This window comes from Mesoplodon mirus, assembly GCF_964341445.2.
Source record: "Mesoplodon mirus genome assembly, chromosome: 18".
Taxonomy (NCBI): domain Eukaryota; kingdom Metazoa; phylum Chordata; class Mammalia; order Artiodactyla; family Ziphiidae; genus Mesoplodon; species Mesoplodon mirus.
In genome coordinates, this window is record NC_138994.1 from 31,433,490 (window position 1) to 31,454,527 (window position 21,038).

General features: G+C 41.5%; 1 protein-coding gene across 1 annotated transcript in view; it reads right to left on the reverse strand.

Annotated features, from left to right (window-relative positions):
- Positions 1 to 529: 529 nt before the first annotated feature.
- LOC309793388 (RAD52 motif-containing protein 1-like) overlaps positions 530 to 21,038 on the reverse strand; it is a gene marked incomplete at its 5' end in the record, with an annotated part of 28,142 nt that continues 7,633 nt past the window's right edge. Inside the window, 5 exons of the mRNA XM_082603860.1 lie at positions 530 to 784; positions 2,246 to 2,331; positions 3,982 to 4,080; positions 5,031 to 5,199; positions 5,576 to 5,698. Coding sequence (XP_082459986.1) covers positions 683 to 784; positions 2,246 to 2,331; positions 3,982 to 4,080; positions 5,031 to 5,199; positions 5,576 to 5,698 — 579 coding nt within the window. The 3' untranslated portion in view covers positions 530 to 682. The remainder of the gene's footprint in view (positions 785 to 2,245; positions 2,332 to 3,981; positions 4,081 to 5,030; positions 5,200 to 5,575; positions 5,699 to 21,038) is intronic.

Here is a 21,038-nt window from a genome sequence, read left to right on the forward strand (position 1 = left end):
AGGGCAAGGGGCAATTTGGGAGGGCTGTCTGAGGTGTATGAAGACCAAGTCTCGGTCAGGCGCGGGGGTTAGGGGGTCACCTGGACGCGGCTCAGGGCCCACTCTGGAGGCTGAACTGCCTGGACTAGAAGCCACAGTCGTTGCCATGTGAGGAGGAGCCGTGGGGCGCAGCAGCGACACAGAGGCACAGCCAGGACATAACATGTGGCGGCTCCCAGGCACAGCGACCCAGGCCAGCGAGAAGCCAGAGCCACATCCTCCTTCAGAGCCGAACTGAACCGTTATGCCAGCGCTGCGACGTGAGGGTTCACCGTTAGCAACCGTTAGCAACCGCACGCCCCTCCCCCACCTAACGTCCCACCCGTTATTTATGACATCTGTAGTTACTCCACCTTTATTAGGCTCCCGCGGAGATCCAATGCACGCCACCAGAGTGAGCCTTTTTCCCAGAGTCCCCAGGGCACAAGCCACCCTTCCCCTTGCAAAGGAGACAATTACCTCCTGCCGGGCCCCCTTCCCAACCCCGCCCTGCCCTCCCAGGCCCCAAACAATGAGGCGGGATTTGGGCTGCAGACCCCAGTGGCCCCAAACTCCAGCAGCCCAGGGGTGGAGGGGGGTTGGGAAGGATGCAGAGCTTCCCGAGGAAACCACAGGATGTGGCATTCTGGGAAATTCAAAAGTGCTAGTCCAGTTCTGACAATCTGAACTCTTCCTCCTCGAAGCTGAAGTCTGAGAGACATTCTTCCTCCCTTTGGCTACAGGGCTGACAAGAAAAGTAGCTGACCTGCAAAATGAGCACCAGTCAGGGTGGCGGGAGGGGAACACACCTTACAATTATTCTAAATTGTTGCCATTTCCTCCAAACTCTCAGTATTCACGTCTCATTATTAATTCACCACTCTGTCATCAGAGGTTACCACTGAATCAGTGATGACTCCAGAACTTCTGTAGGAGGGGTTTGGGGCAGGTGAGCAATTCATTCTGGGAAAGAGTGTCTAAAACCAAGCGAATGGCCCTTTATATTAGCATGGGAAAACTTCCCCCATCCCACCTTGTCTCAACAGAACCATTAATCTAGAAAAAACTACTGTGTCACTTTTCAGAGGTCTACCCTGTGTGCAGACATGGAGAAGACACTTAGAATGTTAAAGTCAGCATGTGAAGTAGTTTTCTCCAAATACTCTAACTAGCACCCAGTTTACTTTCTTCACAGTCCTTTTCATAATCTATTTAATTTTAGTCCTTTTTAATTGTCTGGTACACCTGTAACACCTAAACTCCAAGAGAGAAGGAGCTTCATCTTATTTCCAGTGCCTGGCACATAATGGTTTCTCAATGGAACTGATTCCAAGATTGGCCTCATTTAGGAATGGATCTGTTGTTACAATCAGTTTTCCGAAATCTTTACTATCAATATGGAGTCCTTTCCTCTCACATTTCACAGGAAGCTAGACTTCTTAATGTCCAAACATGGATACGTTTGAAGTTTCCTTGACTGATTTCAATTGAATTAAAATAATTATTTTGTACAGGAAAAACTTTCAAAATTTCTACATTTTTCAGAACATAACCACCTTTTCTTTCTCTACTTTCTTCCCTTCAAAACAAACTTTGCAACGTTGGGGTGAGTTAAATAATCAGAAAACTAGCCCCAAAATAAGCTCTCAATGACATGAAACACATTTTTTGCTCCTTTTTAATAAAAATCCTATATACAGTACATTAATGTTTTCTTTTAGAAGTTACGTTGACAACTTAATCCCTAATTCGAGGCATCCATATAATTGGTTTACAGAAAGGTGCTTCGGCAAAATATTTAACACAAGATATATATGAGATGCTGAGATCTGGGTAATATACCTTACTTGAAAGGCATGAATAGTTTTAAAACACTGTAGCATAATCACACTTAAGGCCATAGTTACTTTGTTCCCAAATCCCTGCAATTCTATTTGAGGGGAGTTCTAAAGGGCCTGTGTCTTCTCCTGTGTCCACAACTGTAGACGTACACTGATGGCCCTCAATCCTGCTCTCCAAACTTCAAATAATGGGCCAGAGACAAGGCTCGGGACTTGGAAAAGTCCTAGAAATTCCCTGCCTCAAAAGCAGTTTCAGAGTTTCACATTTTCCTAAGGAAGACAGAGCTGAGTAGACATGCCAAAGTCTTCCAAATCCTGCTGCTTGTTTTGAATTATGGCTACACTGGCTGTGTACCCCTTGAGTTTGTATCTCCACATACACATACTTGAATTAAATCCTGTAGTTCCTCTTTGGTTCTAGCATCTGTGACCTCTTCACAGAGTCTATATGCCACGGCTGTTTTACCAATTTCTGAAATAAAGTTAACAAGGATCAATGCAGAAGTTTTCTTGCTCTAAAACTTCCTGTATACAATGGTAGCACCCAATAATTAGACATTCTTTTGATTTCTAAAAGCAGAAAATAAGAGCATTTTCCTAGAAGTTCCCTCATCTGACACTCCAGTTTTTATCATAATTAGTTGTGAAAAAATATATAAGAAGTATCAACTTTGGTTCAAAAACCTTTATGATCTTAGAAATAAGAACTAAGGAATAATGACATAGAAATTAAAAGCTGTGGAAACAAAAATGTTCAATCACAATACAATGAAATAGGAAGGCATTAGGTGGGGGTCAAAATGAGTTCAAACCTGGAGAGATACCACTGGACTATAATAGATACTTCATATTAGAAGCAAGGCCAGGGCCTACTCCTTGGGACCAAACTTCTACCAGATACAATGAACAAAGCTTTGGAGACAGAGACAGAGAGAGACAGCATTTGAACACTCTACTGGCAGAAACTAGCCCATGTACCTTTTGGACAATACAGCTTTCCTCAAGGCAAGCTAGAGCCACCAGGCTTTTTGGTCTAAGGAGTTTGGAGTACATATAAGGAATACCTTGGCATATTAGGGACAAACAACCCAGACATTTAGTTTCGTTCTTAAAGGTTGTTACCCAGAGTTGACAGCTGATGGAGATTCTGCCTGATGACCAGGGAAGTCAAACTTCACTGGAAGGACTGCCCAGGCTGGAAGGCCAAGACCAATCCAGGGTCAACTCTTACAAGCAAATAAGGTCTCTGACAACTTTGCTCGGATTTTCTCTAAGCCTGCAGGGCTGTGAAGCAGGGGAGCAATTCTGTTCCGGGAATCTACTCATCATAAAGTTTCCTTTGGGCACAGCCTGTGACATTCTCACCACTGTATAACTCGATAGGGAACACAATCAACACTATTCAATAGCATGACCACTTTCAAGGCTCACAAAAACGTAGCCAATTATTATATAAGAATCATATTCACCCAATATATCAGAAATGAAAACTGAAATTAAACTGATTTCAAAAACATCATCTGATAAACTCTTCAACAAGAAAAAAACGATAATAATAATAGTCAATATATTTTCTCTGCTTACTATGTTTCAGGCATAGTTCTAAGCTTTTTACATTCATCATCTCATTTACTCTTACAATAGCCTCCATTAGGTGATAAGCTGTATTACTAGTCCTATTTGCAGATAAAGAAATTGCAGCTTAGAGATATTAAATACCTTCCAATGCCTCTGGCTAGAAAAGCCTAAAATTGCAACAACAACGACAACAACAAAATCTAAGAGACGAAGTTAGGACTCAAACGCAGGTGCCCAAGGCTTATCATCACTGCACTATTCTGGAAGATAAGCAAGCAATTGGGGAAGAACGGGATCAAACGCTTTCTGTAGGAACTGTGGCAAGTCACTCTACATCTAAACACTGGGGACAATAATATTTGCTGTCATTTTTCTCATAAATGCCACAAAGAACAAATTTAAGACTGCTGCTGTGAAAGCACCTGGTGAATGAAAGAATATGTAATGTTTTCGCTAACCATTATTTTCATCCAATTAACTTTTCAAGTAACTTTACTTGCTCACTGAAACTGAAGTACTTCAAGGACAATCAAAAAGGTCTTACCTAAAGCCACAATCAGCAGTTTCTGGAAGGCATCTGTCATAGCCTTCTGAATAGCAAGCTTCTGGGTTACCTTCCTTTCCATAAGGAATGATAATGACCCTAAATCCAACCAAAACAGATGAATGTAAAATGCCTGTCTGCATAACTGATTTCTAGGTTATGTGTGTAAAACTAAAAATGCATCTGTGATTCTTAGATCATTATCTTAGTGATTAAGGGCAGGCACAACACTGGGGTACGGGTGAATGTCTCTGTTGTAGGTATAGCCTGGCATGGCACATTTTGACTGCTATTCTGGAAGTTCCTAAAACACTCGATGGGAAATGCAAACCAAGAACGTGCACAAATCTCATACTACTCACAGATTTCAAAGGGACAAGCTGAGGCTGCACTGCTACAGACCCTGCTCTCCTGTGCGTAAAGGGCTGGATTCATACAGTGACATAGATTTGGCGGTAGTGCAGATGATCTGGCCTCTCCTCAACCATCACCCACTCAGGTGGATGGTGGAGCCTCCTCCACTCCATTCACTAACAGCTCTGCCTCTGAGTTAAAACCCTAAGCCCAAGTGCCATGGATTCTAGGAAAAAACTCAGTACCAATTGGAATCCCCTTTCTAGGGATCTACATTAACTTTTTCTGCTCAGGCCCTTCTATAGGAGGCAAAGGACTGAATATTTACACAAGGGTTTATTTCAATCTTTAGACAATGATTTTCTTGGGATAACTGAAGGCCAGAAGACATCTGTATTTGAAGGAATATTTTAGCACATAACAAATTATTAACAACAACCACAACAAAAACTAACTAATTTTCCTTCCTCCTAAGCTTCTTGGCAGGCGGTCAGTTCTCAAATTCTAAAGTTTAAGGTGCTGTCAGGTATTGCCTAAGATAAAAACCTATATTGTCAGGCAGAAAAAATCTGCCCAGGGCTTTAGTGGCTTAGAAAAGCGATGATGTGTCTGAAAAGGTGAGTTTCAGAAAGAAAGGAAAAAAGAGAAATCCCACTCCCTCACCTCCCCACACACAAACATACTGGAAAACAGACCTTCCTCCAACTTATGCAAAGGTTCCTCAGCCATGACAACTCCGGGACTCCTGCACTCATGGGAGGGCAACACCACCTCTAAAGCACAGAAGAACTTCAGGCTTTGCTTCTGAATTGGTGTCACAATAGCTTCATTTCCCCTTTCTTCAAGGTTAGAAAGATCCTGAAGCTGTTAGGATTATGAATTAAAGGCTAGGCTTCAAAATATCCTGTTGTTAGAAATAAAAACGAAACTCCAGCAATCCCAGGTAATAGTTTAGGTATGCAATAGCTTCAAAATCAAGTTGGGACTTGCAAATGAATGACTAGATATGGACAACTATTTTTTATCATATACCATACAAATACTGGCGAAAATTATGGACACCGCCATCCAAGTCATTGAGATTATCACTAATTCTAGGTGGCAGGCCAATGCTCACATACTTCCATGTGGAAGGCTCTCACATCTCCTCCCCATAGCCCTGTTCTATTCTTCTCTCTAAAGTCTAGGAGTTCAATGTTGAAAGGAGTCTGGTTAGTCAAAGAAAATCTACAGACTTCACTTTGATGATCCTTTTTGACCACCCATTGAAACCAAAGTAGTGATTTGCCAATTCTTGGCATCTGGAGCTGTTTAGGGCCAGCGTATTATGTTGAACCGCCTTATGTCTGGTGCCAAGACGAACCTAAAGACATAAAAGTCCTAAAAATATCACAATCCTACATAGAGACTTGTTTTGGATATACCTGAGATTTATCAATACCAATTTCCTAGAGTGGTTGTGAAGATTAAGTAGGACATTTTAAGCAATGAGCTCACAGTCAGCCCTAAATAAATGTTATTTATTATTTTTAAGTCAGTACTTTTCTGCATCATTTCCAGGGCCCCTGATTAACCGGAAGGTTCCCTGACCTCTGGTGGTGAAAGTGATGATGAAAGCAACCAAGGAAGCCCAGCAGAAGCCTATCATGGGGCTGGGGGTAAGCAAAGGAAGTGAACTGTTTTACTCGTCTCATCCTGTAGCTCCTGCTTGACAATATGACCTGAAGAGGAGGTAAGATGGACCTGCCACTGAATCAGGACCTTAATCTGTAGCACCCCCTCCCCAAGTTACTAACCCCTGTTAGAAGAGGGAATACCTATACCTCTATAAATGTAAATAAAGCAACCAAAAGAAGTAGGGGTTCATCTGCATGAACAAGCTTCTTGGAGAGTGCAAATATCGCCAGTCTTAACTCTCTAAATAACTTACATATTACTGTGGATTTTTTACATCACTAGTTCTTTCTTAAATATCTATTTCCACTTTGAACAGGGTGTAGTATATAAATATAGTCATAAAAATTCAAATAATACAAAGAAAGTCAAAGCATTGTTAATTCTTTATTGACTGGTTTGTGCATCTTCCTCTGTCACTAGTTTATGAGCTCCTTAAGTGCTTGAAGGAACCATAACAAGGAACCATTCTTTCCTTGTTACCAGAAGCAAGCATAGATCTTGGCATATAATAGAGGAGTGATGGTCTGTTGACTGAGTGAATGAACGAGTACATAAGAAAATGAAGTTACTTTCTCCAACTGAAGCTGCCTGCTGGGAAGGAGAAATGAAGACTAATTTTTAAATGTTGAGTGTCGCATGAGAGGCTAGGCCCTGTACGGTGAGCCATAATGGAGCTGTCCTGGACAATTAGGAAGCTTCAGAAGGGCTCTGAGCCCCTGGTAGTAGAGACAGTTGACATCTGGGATAACCTTGCCACAGTTCTTGCTGGCAAACATTTCCCTTCGTGCTACTGAGAAAAACTCAGATACATTAGGCCTTTCCTTCATTTTATTTTAAGATGTTATTCACTTTTCTGTGTTTATAAAAATACAGGGGAAAAAAGATAAGAATTATGTATACCTGCCAATGAATAAAGGAACACATAATTGGAACTTCCCTGCTGGTGCAGTGGTTCAGACTCTGTGCTCCCAATGCAGGGAGCCCGGGTTCGATCCCTGGTCAGGGAACTAGGTCTCACATGCATGCTGCAACTAAGAGTTCACATGCCACAGTTCAGGAACCTGCGAGCCGCAACTAAAGGAGCCTGCCTGCTGCAACTGGGGAGCCCTTGAGCCGCAACTAAGGAGCCAACCTGCTGCAACTAAGACCCGGTGCAACCAAATAAATAAATAATTAAAATTTACAAAGAACACATAATTAAAGGAGGTAATAATATCGGGGGTGTGGGTAGTAAACTAAGGCTCTGCATTAACAAAAGAAATCTAGGGCTTCCCTGGTGGCACGGTGTTTGAGAGTCCGCCTGCCGATGCAGGGGACACGGGTTTGTGTCCCGGTTCAGGGAGATCCCACATGCCGCAGAGTGGCTGGGCCCATGAGCCATGGCTGCTGTGCCTGCGCGTCCGGAGTCTGTGCTGCGCAACGGGAGAGGCCACAACAGTGAGAGGCCCGCGTACCGCAAAAAAAAAAAAAAAAAACCAGAAGGTGCAAAACTGTTTCCTATCCCAGGCTCCTATCTTCCGTCTTACAATACTGTAACTGACACTTCAGAGAATCAAAGTCCACACCGTGTAGGATTTTTCCCACCAGTACAAAACACTGGCTCAAGGGCAAGTTCGAACTGGCTATTAATTCAGTTCAGCAAACATTTCCTGAGGCCAGGCCCTGTGTTAGCAGCACTAAACGCAAAGAGGAAGCATGCCATCACTGCTTTCAAGAAACTCAGACTCTAGCAAGACAGGCAAAGCACAAATGAAAAATAGCAAGAAATACCTTCCATCTGCCGAAAGGCATGAGCTGCCCTCAAAAGAACACAAGTTCACTGTGCAGAGATGATAGGGAGAGCACAGGGGAGTTTATCAGAGAGAATGCACAAGAAGTCACCAAGACAAGAAAAAGCACATGATACACTCCAGGTGTGTCAGAGAAAGTGGGAAAGGAGCTAAGAATGCCCTCCAATGCCACAAGAAGTGAGGGCTTTATTCCATAGCAATGGAGCATGATGGGAGGTGTTTAAATAAAGGAGGAACCTATCGGGTAGTGCAGTGCTTGGGACTCCGCGCTTCCTCCACGGCGGAAAGGGGCGGGGAGAGGGTTTGATCCCTGGTCGGGGAACTAAGATCCCGCAGGCGGCATGGTGTGGTCAAAAAAAAAAAAAAAAAAAAAAGGAACCTATCATGTAGAAGTCCTGTGAACAACTGGTGATAAGCAGGCATTGCCATTAATAACAAACCACTAAGCAGTCCAAGTAATAGAGATTGAGAATTCAAGCGCAGCCTCTCCTGAGCTATACCACTCATAATGCAGGGAGCAGCAATCCTGGGCAAAGAAGACCTAAGATCCTCTGACCTGACAGTCACAACATTGCTCCGGCGGACCACGCTTGCAGACCTCCCACCACCATCTCTGTTGGTTCCGAGACTGCTCTTCTTGCCTCTTCCCACCCTCGCTCACTCTCCCCACTTTCTACCTCACCAAACGGCCCCAAGGTACAGGTCTCCTCCATCCTTCCAAAGCTCAATTTATGCCACTTCGCTTTTAAGAAAGACCCACGTTAGCGCCTGTTTTCCCAACCAAAAGAAATCCAAAGAGGTATCTATTTTCACAAAAAAGGGGGGAAAATGAGAACAGTGCCCGGCACGTGTTGTGCAGCAGCCCGTACAGAGGCAATTCGCACTGTGCGCTGCAAAAGCGGGTGCAAGGGGCACCACCCAGCTCCTTCCTGGGAACCACACTCAGCACCTCAGCATCAAGCCACCATAGCTTTGAACTGTCACTGAGCTTCTGTACTTTAGCTCAATTTATTTTGTGCATCCGTTAGCAAGATGTGTCCTATGGTCACTGCTTCTTCGCTTTACGCCACTTCGGCTTATGAAAGGCTTCATGGGAACGCTCTGCTTTCAGTCATTGGGGGAAACCCATACTTATTGTCCTCCCGCCTCCCTCCAGCCTACGCATCCACTCTCGGCCTGGCCTTTCCAGCTTTGAAAAGACAACCTGGCTCCGCCCTCTACCGCCTATATACTGCAGTGAAAGATGAGGGGAGAAGCTGACAGGCAGACAAAAGGCAGCAGCAGTGAGTGAGGCCTGACGACAGACAACGGAAGAGTTCCAGGCCCCTTCAACTTTTGAGATGTTTGGTATAATAAACAATGTAGAAACACCTAAGGGATGGGATGAGAAAGAGCTCAAAATGGACTTCAGTATTTGTTAGCATTTGTTAAATATGGGTGGTACATACACGGGGTACAATGTAAGATTCTCCACTTTTCTCAGTATGAAATTTTTAATTAAAAATATACCAAAACACGGTTTTAAAAATTACAGGATATTTAAAATGTTTATACATTTGACAAGTTAATACAACACAAAAAATGAAATCTAATTGTGTAATTCACAAGGTAATCCAACAAATATTTAGAGTATTGTATCCTCAGGCATTACATGGCCTCCCTTTAAACTTCCTCAGCTCTCCCTCAGTGGGCTATAATTCCCAGTTTACTTTAAGGGAACTTCAATATTTAAGTTATGGTTGCTGTTTATGTCCCTTATACAAACATGCATTCATTTGGGGAAATCAATTATCAAACAAACATCAAAAGTAATCATTTCTACATTACTAATGTGACTTTGCCCGTTAGAGATCAGAATGGCATTACAAGGTCATCAGTCACTTATTCTATAGGCCAGAGTTGATGCTATTGACATTTTGGGCTGAACAATTCTTTGTTGCGGAAGGCTGTCCTGTGCTTCATAAATGTTTCAGCAGCATCCTGGCCTCTGACCACTAGGTGCCAGGAGCACGTCTCCTGACTTACGACAACTAAAGATGTCTGTCTCCAGACATCAGCAAATGTCCCCTGGGGGGCAAAATCATTCCTGGTTGACACCTACTGATATAAACAAGCATAGCGTGTTTGCTTGCCAAATAACAGCAACAGAAGATGGATAAATCCATGGATTCCAAAGGTCCTAGAATTAGCAAATCTTCTCTGTAAAACTCCTAGCCCACATCTAGAAAATATTACAAAAAGAAGCAAAATGAAAAGAAAAACTAACAACACATGAGCTAAAATCTTTACTAGGGACAGAACACAGCATAGTGATCCAAAGCACAGACTTGGAGCCAGAGGACTTACATTCAGAACTCACCAGCTGTCACTCACCAACTGTGTCACTCACCAGCTGTGTGACCTGGAGCAAATGACTTAGCCTCAAGTATCTCAACTTGCTCACCTCTAAAATGGCAAGGAGACAACTAATACCTACCTCCTATGGTTATTTATTTTCTCTTAAGAATTAAGCGAAATAATACGTGTAAAGTGCTTAAAAGAATGCCTGGCATACAGTGAGTGCTCAGTAAGTGTTAGCTATTGTTATTTCACTAAAATTCCATATTTTCAATTTATACAAAGTGGAAATCACTTTACAGATTTCAACATACAACACTCTAGTTTTAGAAAATAAAATATCATGCTATGTAACTACTTTATCTACTTGACAGAGGAATTATTTTCACCCATTTTCACCATCTCGGTAAAATAATAATGGTTATGATTATGCAATCATAAGAATGATTATGCTCTCCAATAGCCATTGGAGAAACAAGTGTACTTGTACATCACTGACAAACACAAGCTAACCCCTAAAACTGGCTCTGAGGGGAGATCACAAAGCCTACCATCAACATTAATCACCAAACATATTAGCCAGGGATATCTCAATAAAAGTAACACAGAAGTAGAGATTAGGGACAGAATTACTAACTCCGGGAGCTATGGGGGGAACTGACTTAATTTCAAGAGTTAATGTCTCTGATATGTAGGCTCAGGTGCCCACCTCAGCACTGGATATGAAGATGCCTACCACAATTAATCAGGTCCCAACAGTTCATTTCTAACTGCAGTCTCCCTGAACCTCACTGCGGGTACTTCTGTAGCGTAGCTCTCCATACAAGGCAGGTCTCTGGTAACTGCCTTCTCTGGTTCTTCAGAAAACAGCATGACCTGGCTACACATACTCCTGAAGAAGTTCAAGCGTCTTCTGGAAAAACATAAAATAGAAACTGCCAGCCGAAGTCAAAGTGAGACAATGTCTCAAGCCACACTAAAATGGACTATAAAAAATACAGAGATCTAGAAACTACCTCTAAACGACGCCAGCACCAGACACACCTCACCATGTAGCCAACACTCTTGGCCGGGATACACGGATACACCCGTGTCTACAGCATGCAACCCTGCCATGTAGCGGACAGACACTGACCAAGCTGGGTCTTGTACAGCCTCTGCCACGGGGACAGAAAGGCCCGGAGAAGGGCGCTGAGTCGCTTAAACCCACCAGTGTGGGAAGAAGCACCACGTCCACCCATTGAGAAGGCCACCCCTATTTGCCTTGACTCTTTCTCTTCCTGTTAAACATTATCCGACTTTCACCAAAAGAATACACAACACTAACTTTCTGCAAACTCCTGCCCCTGTGGGGAACGGCATTCCTGGAGACAAAAAAGCTGGAATCAGTAACCAAGGTTCTAATTCAAATCCGGTCTAATTCAAATCCATTAACCCCTGTGATCCGTTGCCGATCTACAAAAAGAGCCTAACAGCACATTAGTCGTTTGACCAGCCAGCGTCCAGCCCTTTTTCTGGTAATAAAAGCCCACAAAGTCCCTCAGAGTAGGTACCTCTCCCCGCCTCTCAGTCAGCGTGGCTCCGGTGGGCTCGACTCCGCCAAAGAGCCACGGGTGACACGTGACCAGAACTGGCCAATCCCAGTCTCACAGCCTCAAACAGCGATTGGCTCCAGGTCAGACATGTGACCCCATAAGAGCCAATGAGACATCATGAGACTTTTGCTGAGGCTTCTGGGAAAGAGACAGGCGCTCTTTCCGGCTGAATCTAAACGCTGACAGGCTACAGGGGGTGAATATGCTACAGCCAAGTTTCTAACATACAGTTCCGACAACTGAAGTCCATACAGGAAAAGGCAGAGTTGACTCGTGGGGAGAACCTGAGTCCTGATGACTTTACTTGAGCCCTGAATCCAGCTAGCTGTGCCTGACTTTGCAGTTAGGTGAGCCTAACTCAAATTTCTTTCCAGCTTAAGCCAATTTAGGTTGATATTTCAGGCAGCTGAAGCGAACTGATGTATATGTGTATATCTGATTAGTACCTCACAGGATGTGAAAAATGGAATGAACTGATAGCTGGCTTGTAAAACAGTGTATATATATACATGATTATTAAAAACACTGGTCACAGGTATTGATTAATAATAACAAGTGCAAAGAGAAAAAAGTGGGCATGGGAGAGAAATGACTTAGTGTGATATGTGGTTATTCTGACTCTTGAAAATATTCCAAAACATTTGTTTAAACAATTTTATCATAAAGCTATTTCAGCAATAATAATAAGAATAATAACAAGAGCCATTTGCTGAATGCTTCCTGCGGGCCAGAGGCCGTTGAAATGACTATATTATGTAATCTGCTTGAGTCCTCATAATGACCTTACAAGGTGGATGTTATTATTATCATTCCCACTAACAGATAAGGAAACTGAAGCACAGACAAGTTAAGTTACTCACCCACAGTTACACTGTAAATAAAAGGCAGGATTCAAATGCAGACATTCTGATGCAGCTCGTGCTTTTAGCCATGACACTGAATCTGAACCTACACTCAGAGTTCTAATGCTGTTCCAGTGAAGCAGAAACTCAAACTCAGGCACTCCCCAAAGCATCAAATGGGAATGTAATATACCACTCTTTTAACCCTGGAAGAGTCTTAAGGACTAATTCCTACATAGTTCTGCATTATGAAAGTATACATATTTAACCACATTAGTGATCATCATTTTTTTAAAAAGTGTGAAAACCCTCACAAACCTCAACCAATTGCATCCTTTGGTTAAACAAAAGTCCTAGATGTTCCCAAGACTAAGAGGTATATTAATTAGTACTACCTTTCCAGAAAATAACATTTGCACCTTCCACAAAGTCAACTTTATGAGGACATTCCCATCACTAAGTTACTTTTCACCACTTTTATAGAACAGAAACTTATTTTAAAATCTACCCATCTTACTATAATATAAAAAAGAAAAAAAATTATGAACTGGACTTTCTCAAAATTAAACCTTTTTCCTCTTTGGAAGACACTATTATGTTAGAAGGATACGAAGCCAAGCTAAAGACTGAGAAAAAACCAATGGCAAATCACATACCTGAAAAAGGATTTGTATCCAAATATATAAAGAATTCTCAAAACTCAACAGTAAGAAAACAACCCAATTAAAAGCTAGGCAAAAGATTTCAATGGCACTCCACCAAGAGGATCTAATGATGGCAAATAAGCACATGAAAAGATGTCCAATGGCATTAGTCATCAGAGAAATGCAAATTAAAACAATGATAAGATATTACCACGTACCTATTAGAATGGCTAAATTAAAATCACTGATAGTGTCAGTGATGTGGAATAGGTGGAATTCTCGTACATTGCTAGTGGGAGAATATAAAATGGTACAGACACTCTGGAAAAAGGGTTGACAGTTTCTTATAAAGTTAAAAATATACTCACTATATCACCCAGCAATCCCCTCTCCCCAGAGACAGCTACCCTAGAGATAGAGAAATGAAAACTATGTTTGCACAAAAGTCTGTACACAAATGTTTACAGCAGCTCTATTCCTAAATGTTAAAAATTGGAAACAACGCAAATGTCCTTTAATGAGTGACAATGGAAAACTACTCAGTAATAAAAAGGAATAAACTTTCAATACATGCAATAACTTAGATGAATCTCAAAGACAGAGTAAAAGAACCCAGTCTCAAAAGCTTACATGTATGATTCCATGTATAGGACATTCTCAAAAAGACAAAACTATAGGGATGGAGAAAAGGTCAGTGGTTGCAGAGGTTATAGGATGGGGAGAGTTAACTGTAAAAGGATAGCATCAGGGAATTCTGGGGGGTGATAATATTATTCTGTATTCTGATTGTAGTGATGGTTGCACAAACTACACGTGTTAAATTAACAGGATAAAAGAAAAAGGTTAGTTTTACTGTATGATAATTTTAAGAATAAAATTTTAAAATTATTTTTAAATATGAATCTCAATGTCACAATGGACACGGTTTTTAAAAACTGGAAAGAAATAAAGAAGGATAAGTTTGTTAATAAAAGGAAAACCTGGGCTTCCCTGGTGGCGCAGTGGTTGAGAGTCTGCCTGCCGATGGGGGGGACACGGGTTCGAGACCTGGAATGGGAGGATCCCACATGCCACGGGGCAACTGGGCCCGTGGGCCACAACTACTGAGCATGCGCATCTAGAGCCTGTGCTCCACAACAAGAGGGGCCACGGCAGTGAGAGGCCCACGCACCATGATGAGGAGTGGCCCCCGCTCGCCGCAACTAGAGAAGGCCCTTGCACAGAAACGAAGACCCAACAGAGACAAAAATAAATAAAAAATAAATAAAAATAAATACATTGAAAAGGAGAACCTATACATTTCCCTTTCTGCAAATGTAGGTTTTCGAGGCAAGAGTAGAGCCTCAGAAAGAATGTCTGCAAACAGAACAATCACTAGTTCACTAAGTACAAAATGTAGGATACTTTTGAAGAATCCCATTACAGTTAGATAATTGGTCCAGAACCAAAAGTAAATACTGGAAGAAAAATGAAATCAACAGTGTTCCACAGAGGTGGTAGGCAGACTGGCCTGGACTAAGACATGTTCAGTAATAGATAATAAGGGTGCAGATTTGTAAGCATCATTCTCGTCCCACTGTGGACTTCCTTCTGCGACAGTATAAGGATACCACCAGATCATCTTGAAATCAAGTCATGAAATGTACTTTTATGTTTTTAAAAATCAATTCTTGTCCTTAAATTAACTTTTCTTATTAGTTTAGTCATGGTCCTCTATTACTTCTAAAACATTAAATCTTATTTGATTAGAGACAGACTTCTAAAAATAAAAATAAACTGTGATCAAATAGCAGGAACAAAGAGTAGTAACTAAAATTTCTTCAATCTAAACGGAAGATGATTTCTGTATCTCTGTCTTTTACATTTGTCTCCATTAAGGGAAAAAAATGATGTACCTCATAATTAACTTGGCTGGAATGAATCAGACTGCATTTGTAAAGGTTTCAGAAGACCAATGAGCTGTGCTAAACAGTACCACTATCCACCTGAGCAGAAATTACTATCCATAAGTTTCTTTACATAACTAACGAAACAAAAATTTAAACAAAAGAAGAACTACTAGAAAAATATTAGAGATTCATTTTTTAAGTCAATAATTTGCCTCACACATTATTATTTTCCCTGTGGAAACCCAATTATTACCCTGAAAACAAGACCACCTTAGAAAGTAAATGCATTGTGACAAAAGAAAGAAAAGGCAGATTGATACATTATTAAAATAACTCACACGCCATACCCTGAGGAGTAAGGAAGCCATGGCAGAGCAGGCCCCTTTCTCCTCAATGGACAGCACAGCTGTGGGGAAGACACTGCAGCTAGCACAAGCGTGTCACACTTCTTCAGGGAGGAAGCAAGTTACACACCACTCTAGAGAGGGCGCCCATAAACTGACGGCCACGCTCATTACCCAACGTCCAGGCCACCCACAGGCTGACTGCAACCCAACTTTCCCACCATTCCCACACAGGCCCCAGGAACCGTCAGGCCTCTGAGGCTCTGCCAATGCCCTTCCCTCTACCCAAATATCCTTTCCCTCCTCTCTCCGGACCTCAATCCTGCCCAGCTCTAAATGAACACTTCAAGGCCTATTTCCCTAAGAATGCCTCTCTCAAAACCAAAATTACTTCCTAGACAATGATCTGCCTCTTACTCATCCATTATCTTGGATTAAATACATCATGTAAGATGCCTTATCTGACCAACACAACTATTTTATAAATAGGAGTCATGTTTTATATCATCTATGACATGACATGACAACCAATCAGCTCACTAAAACCATTCAATAAATACTCTAATTGAATTTCCCAAAGAGTTGACCTAAAATAACCTAAATGCTAAGCAGTTCAAGAACTGTCCTGAACCAAATTCACTTCTCATTTGAATGCCAATGTCATAGACAGGGATGTTGTATTGTCTTTAAATGTACTTGCCTTTATCCAAAACTAGAATCTCTGATGAATCTATGGGACACACATGTAAAATATTCTGCAAAGGAAAAAAGCTTTATTTAGTGTACTGTGCTTAATATTCAGCCAGACTTGCATTTTTCTCTAAAACTTATACAATTACTGAGTATGCAAGAAGCATTAGAAGAGAGACTAAGTCTATTGAGAAGAAAACTGGAAGCCAAGGTCAGCAATCACTTTCTACGTTGAATCATTTCTTTCATAAAGAGGTAAATTCTCCTAAATTCCAGAATGAATGGAATTCAAAACAGCAAAGTAAAATGCTTTAAATACATAAAATAAATATCTTGATGGACCTTCCACCATCTGTTTTAGTAACTTAAATTATAAAAAAGAACCCTAAATTTAAGAAAAGTTATATCAAGAGCTAAAATTGAGATTGTTTTTCCATCTATTACTTTGATTTTCCTGACCCATTTTTGAGAACTGTCAGCATTCTGGATCAATAATTTCAAATTATTTCTTGAAGAGAGTGAGATTCCTCCCAAGTCATTTAATATGCTTACTAATCAATAAAGATATGAAAAAACCAAAAATCCATATTTATGAAGCAAGCAAATTATATTAAAAGACTGACTTTGAGAAAAGGTTGCTGCTTGCCAAGAAAATTTTATTATTATAAAATATTTTCTGTCATTTGTATTTCTTCATTTTCCCTTCCAGATTATCTGTGTAGCCTTGTAAACACATCATAATCCAAAGCAGTGGAGCTTTATAAATAAAATGTAAATCAACGCAAGAGAGCCAACTGCATAATTAAAACAAAAGTGTACCGGGCTTCCCTGGTGGCGCAGTGGTTGAGAGTCTGCCTGCCGATGCAGGGGACACGGGTTCGTGCCCCAGTCCGGGAAGATCCCACATGCCGTGGAGCGGCTGGGCCTGTGAGCCATGGCCGTTGAGCCTGTGCGTCCGGCGCCTGTGCTCCACAACAGGAGAGGCCACAACAGTGAGAGGCCCGCGTACCGCAAAAAAATAAAAAATGGGCATCCCTGGTGGCGCAGTGGTTGAGAGTCCGCCTGCCGATGCAGGGGACACGGGTTCGTGCCCCGGTCCGGGAAGAACCCACGTGCCGCGGAGCGGCCAGGCCCGTGACCCATGGCCACTGAACCTGCACGTCCGGAGCCTGTGCTCCGCAACGGGAGAGGCCACAACAGTGAAGGGCCGCGTACTTAAAAAAAAAAAAAAAGCATACCACCATCATCCCAACCAGATTACAAAATAGCAAGCAGATTATAAAATAATAGTCTACAAGCATGCTTTTTAAAATATATATCTATATGCACTGAATATCTTATATAAAAAGCCAAGAGAGAGAGATGAAACAAAATATTAAAAGTAAACATCTCCTTCCCCAAAACCCTAACTCCATTCCAGTCATGAGGAGGACATCACACAAACCCAAGTTGAGGGACAGTCTATGAAATACATGAACCAGGACTCTTCAAAATTGTCATTAAAAAAAGGAACGTCTGGGACTTTCCTGGTGGTGCAGTGGTTACGAATCCATCTCCCAATGCAGGAGACACGGGTTCCAGCCCTGGTCCGAGAAGATCCCACATGCCGCAGAGCAACTAAGCCCGTACGTCACAACTACTGAGCCTGTGCTCTAGAGCCTGCGAGCCACAACTACTGAGGCCACACGCCGCAACTACTGAAGCCCACACACTCTAGGGCCTGTGTGCCGCAACTACTGAGCCTGGGTGCTGCAATTACTGAAGCCCGCGCACTTAGAGCCCGTGCTCCGCAACAAGAGAAGCCACCACAATGAGAATTCCGCGCACCACAATAAAGAGTAGCCCCCACTTGCCACAACTAGAGAAAGCCCGCGCGCAGCAACAAAGACCCAACACAGCCAAAAATAAACAATAATAAAAATAAATAAATAAAGGCATCATCACATAAAAACAAATGAGGACATAATTTTTTGATAAAAGAAGAACTGGTGGGGCAGTGGTAAAGAATCCGCCTGCCAGTGCAGGGGACACGGGTTTGAGCCCTGGTCCGGGAAGATCCCACATGCTGCAGAGCAAGTAAGCCCGTGCGCCACAACTGCTGAAGCCCACACGCCTAGAGCCCATGCTCCACAACAAGGGAAGCCACCACAGTGAGAAGCGCGTGCACTGCAATGAAGAGTAGCCCCTGCTCGCCGCAACTAGAGAAAGCCCACACACAGCAACGAAGACCCAACGCAGCCAAAAATAAATACATTAAATAAATTAATTTAAAAAAAAGAAACTAAAGAGTCAAAAACAAACTAAAGAAATAAAATATATTTTGGGAAGAAATAGGAAAAATTATACATGGACTTGATATCTGATAGTATAACTATTAGTATTACTGAATTATCTTCTTAGGTGTGATAATGGTATTATGTTTATGAAGAAATATGTCCTCATTCTTAGGAGACACATGATGAAGTATGAATGAAATGCCATGTAAGATGTCTGCCACTTACTTTCAGCTGGCTCAGGAAAAAAAAAATTCTATCTATTTGACAGAGAAAGGGAGACAAGGCAAATTATGACATAACGCTAACAATTGGGTATTGATTATACTATTCTTACAACTTTGCTGTAGGCGTAAAGATTTTCATAATATAAATTAAACTAACAGTTTTCTTTAACTTAAAAATGATTCAAAACCCAAACTAATCCAGAAGTTATAATCTTCTCGTAAATATAAAATATATTTTATTTTATGCTGCTTAACTCATCTCCTCCAAATTAAAAAAAAAAAAATTGAAAAGGGGTGACTTATTTTCCATAGTAAGGAATTATAGCTAACATCCAGGAGTAATATTTAGGTTTCCTTCAAATTGATATTGAATAGAGTCTTTTTAATCATCTGAGCAGTTTATACTGATCTTGGGCTCATTAATTGCTAACTTACCTAGTTTTTTTAAATAAAAATGTTTATTTGAATACAATTACCTTATCCCTTAATGAAGCTGGAAAGAAGATTAAATAACCCAGAAGACACAGTTGGAAACTGTAAAGAAGTATAAGAAAGAGAGTCACTGGCAGAAGAGAAGAGCAGATCTCTGGCAAAGCTGCATTCCATGTACCCTGCCTGGGTCAGACATAGTTCATCTTGAGCCGAAGATCCAGTAGAGACCCATCTGCCCAAAATGCCTTTCTCCAACTGAGAAAGAAGTGAAAATGCTAAGACATATGAGAACATTTGTTGCTGTCTACAGCTAATTGAACCAGAAATCTTTAATACCATTTCCAGTCCTGAAATTCTATTATTCTACATAAAACACCTTTAAAAACAAGTATATATTATCATTTCACACCCATTAGGATGGCTACTATCCAAAAAATAGAAAATAACTGTTTGCGAGGATGTGGAGAAATTGGAACCCTTTTACATTTCTGGTGGACATCAAACGGTGCTACTGCTATGGAATACAATATGGGGATTCCTCAAAAAATTAAACACAGAATTACCATATGATCTAACAATTCTTCTGGGTATTTCCTGAAAGAACTGAAAGTAGGGACCTGAACAGATATGTATACACCCAAGTTCACAGCAACATTATTCACAACAGCCAAAAGGTGGAAGCAACCTGAGTGTCTATCAAAAACTGGATGGATTTTTAAAAATGTGGTATTTACATACAATGGCATAGTATTTAGCCTTAAAAAGGAAGAAAATGCTGCCACGTGCTACAATATGGATGAACCTTGAAGACAGGCTAAGTGAAATTAGCCAGTCACAAAAAGACAAATATTGTATCAGTGCACTTACATGAGGTACCTATGGTATGAATGGACCCTATTCAAATTCTGAGAAACAGAAAGTAGAATGATGTTTGCCAGGTGCTTGAGGGAGAGGGGGATGGAGGGTTAGTGTTTAATGAGTACAGACTTCAATTTGGGAAGATGAAGTTCTGGAGATGGATGGTGGTGATGGTTGTACAACAATGTGAATGCACTTAATGACACTGAATTGTATGCTAAAATGATTAAAATGGTAAATTTTATGTTATGTATATTTTAACAATATTCAAAAAAAACCCCACAGGTATGCAAGCCATAATACCCTCCTAACCCTCCTTAAAAGGAGTGAGGCCCATGTCCTAATCCTGATGCAAACTTAAGGAATGCTCACTGCCCATTTCCCCATCTTCCCTGCCCAGGAAGAAGAACCACGAGCTGGCAAGGCAGAGCCAGAGCCAGAGGCGGGAAATTGGTCCTGACGTTAGTCCCGCTGAAGAAACTCAGAAGAGCCACAACAGAGGGTAAGGCCCAAGAAGACGGACAGAGGCAGGCTAGGGAAGAGAAGGCAAAAGCAGAAGGAAGGAAATCCCTGAGAACATGGGCAGCTGATGACACTGGGAAGGGACACCACAGCTGTGAGGAAAAGGAGGATCAGACAACAGGGGAAATCAGAGAAGGGAACTGCCCCAAGGTAAGGAAAGAGAGGAGTAGGAGAAAAAAGAAGAATTGTAAGCAAGAAGGAGATTCATTCAAGAAGAGACTCTTCCCAAGTACCAGCAGGAAAATGACTTCGTTCCACTGAGGTGGCCATTTGTATCTAAAGAATCCAAGAAAGTTGCTGAAGCCTATAAAAAGTTAGGAAGAAACATTCTTTTCTGTGTAAGAATACTAATATACCCCCATCCACAGAGAACTGTGTACTGCCATTTTTTTCATTTGGTTTTGTCTTTTTTTCTCCCTCAAGAAGAGAACACTTACTTGTTTAGGAATAATTTCAATCAGGGCCTACCTTTTGTATTTGTACCAAACACTAGTACGCCATGAATGAGCTAAAGCGTTTTAATGGCACAGGGGTAAGAGTACAGGCTTGAAGCCAGCTCTGCCTGAATCTGAATCCTGGCATT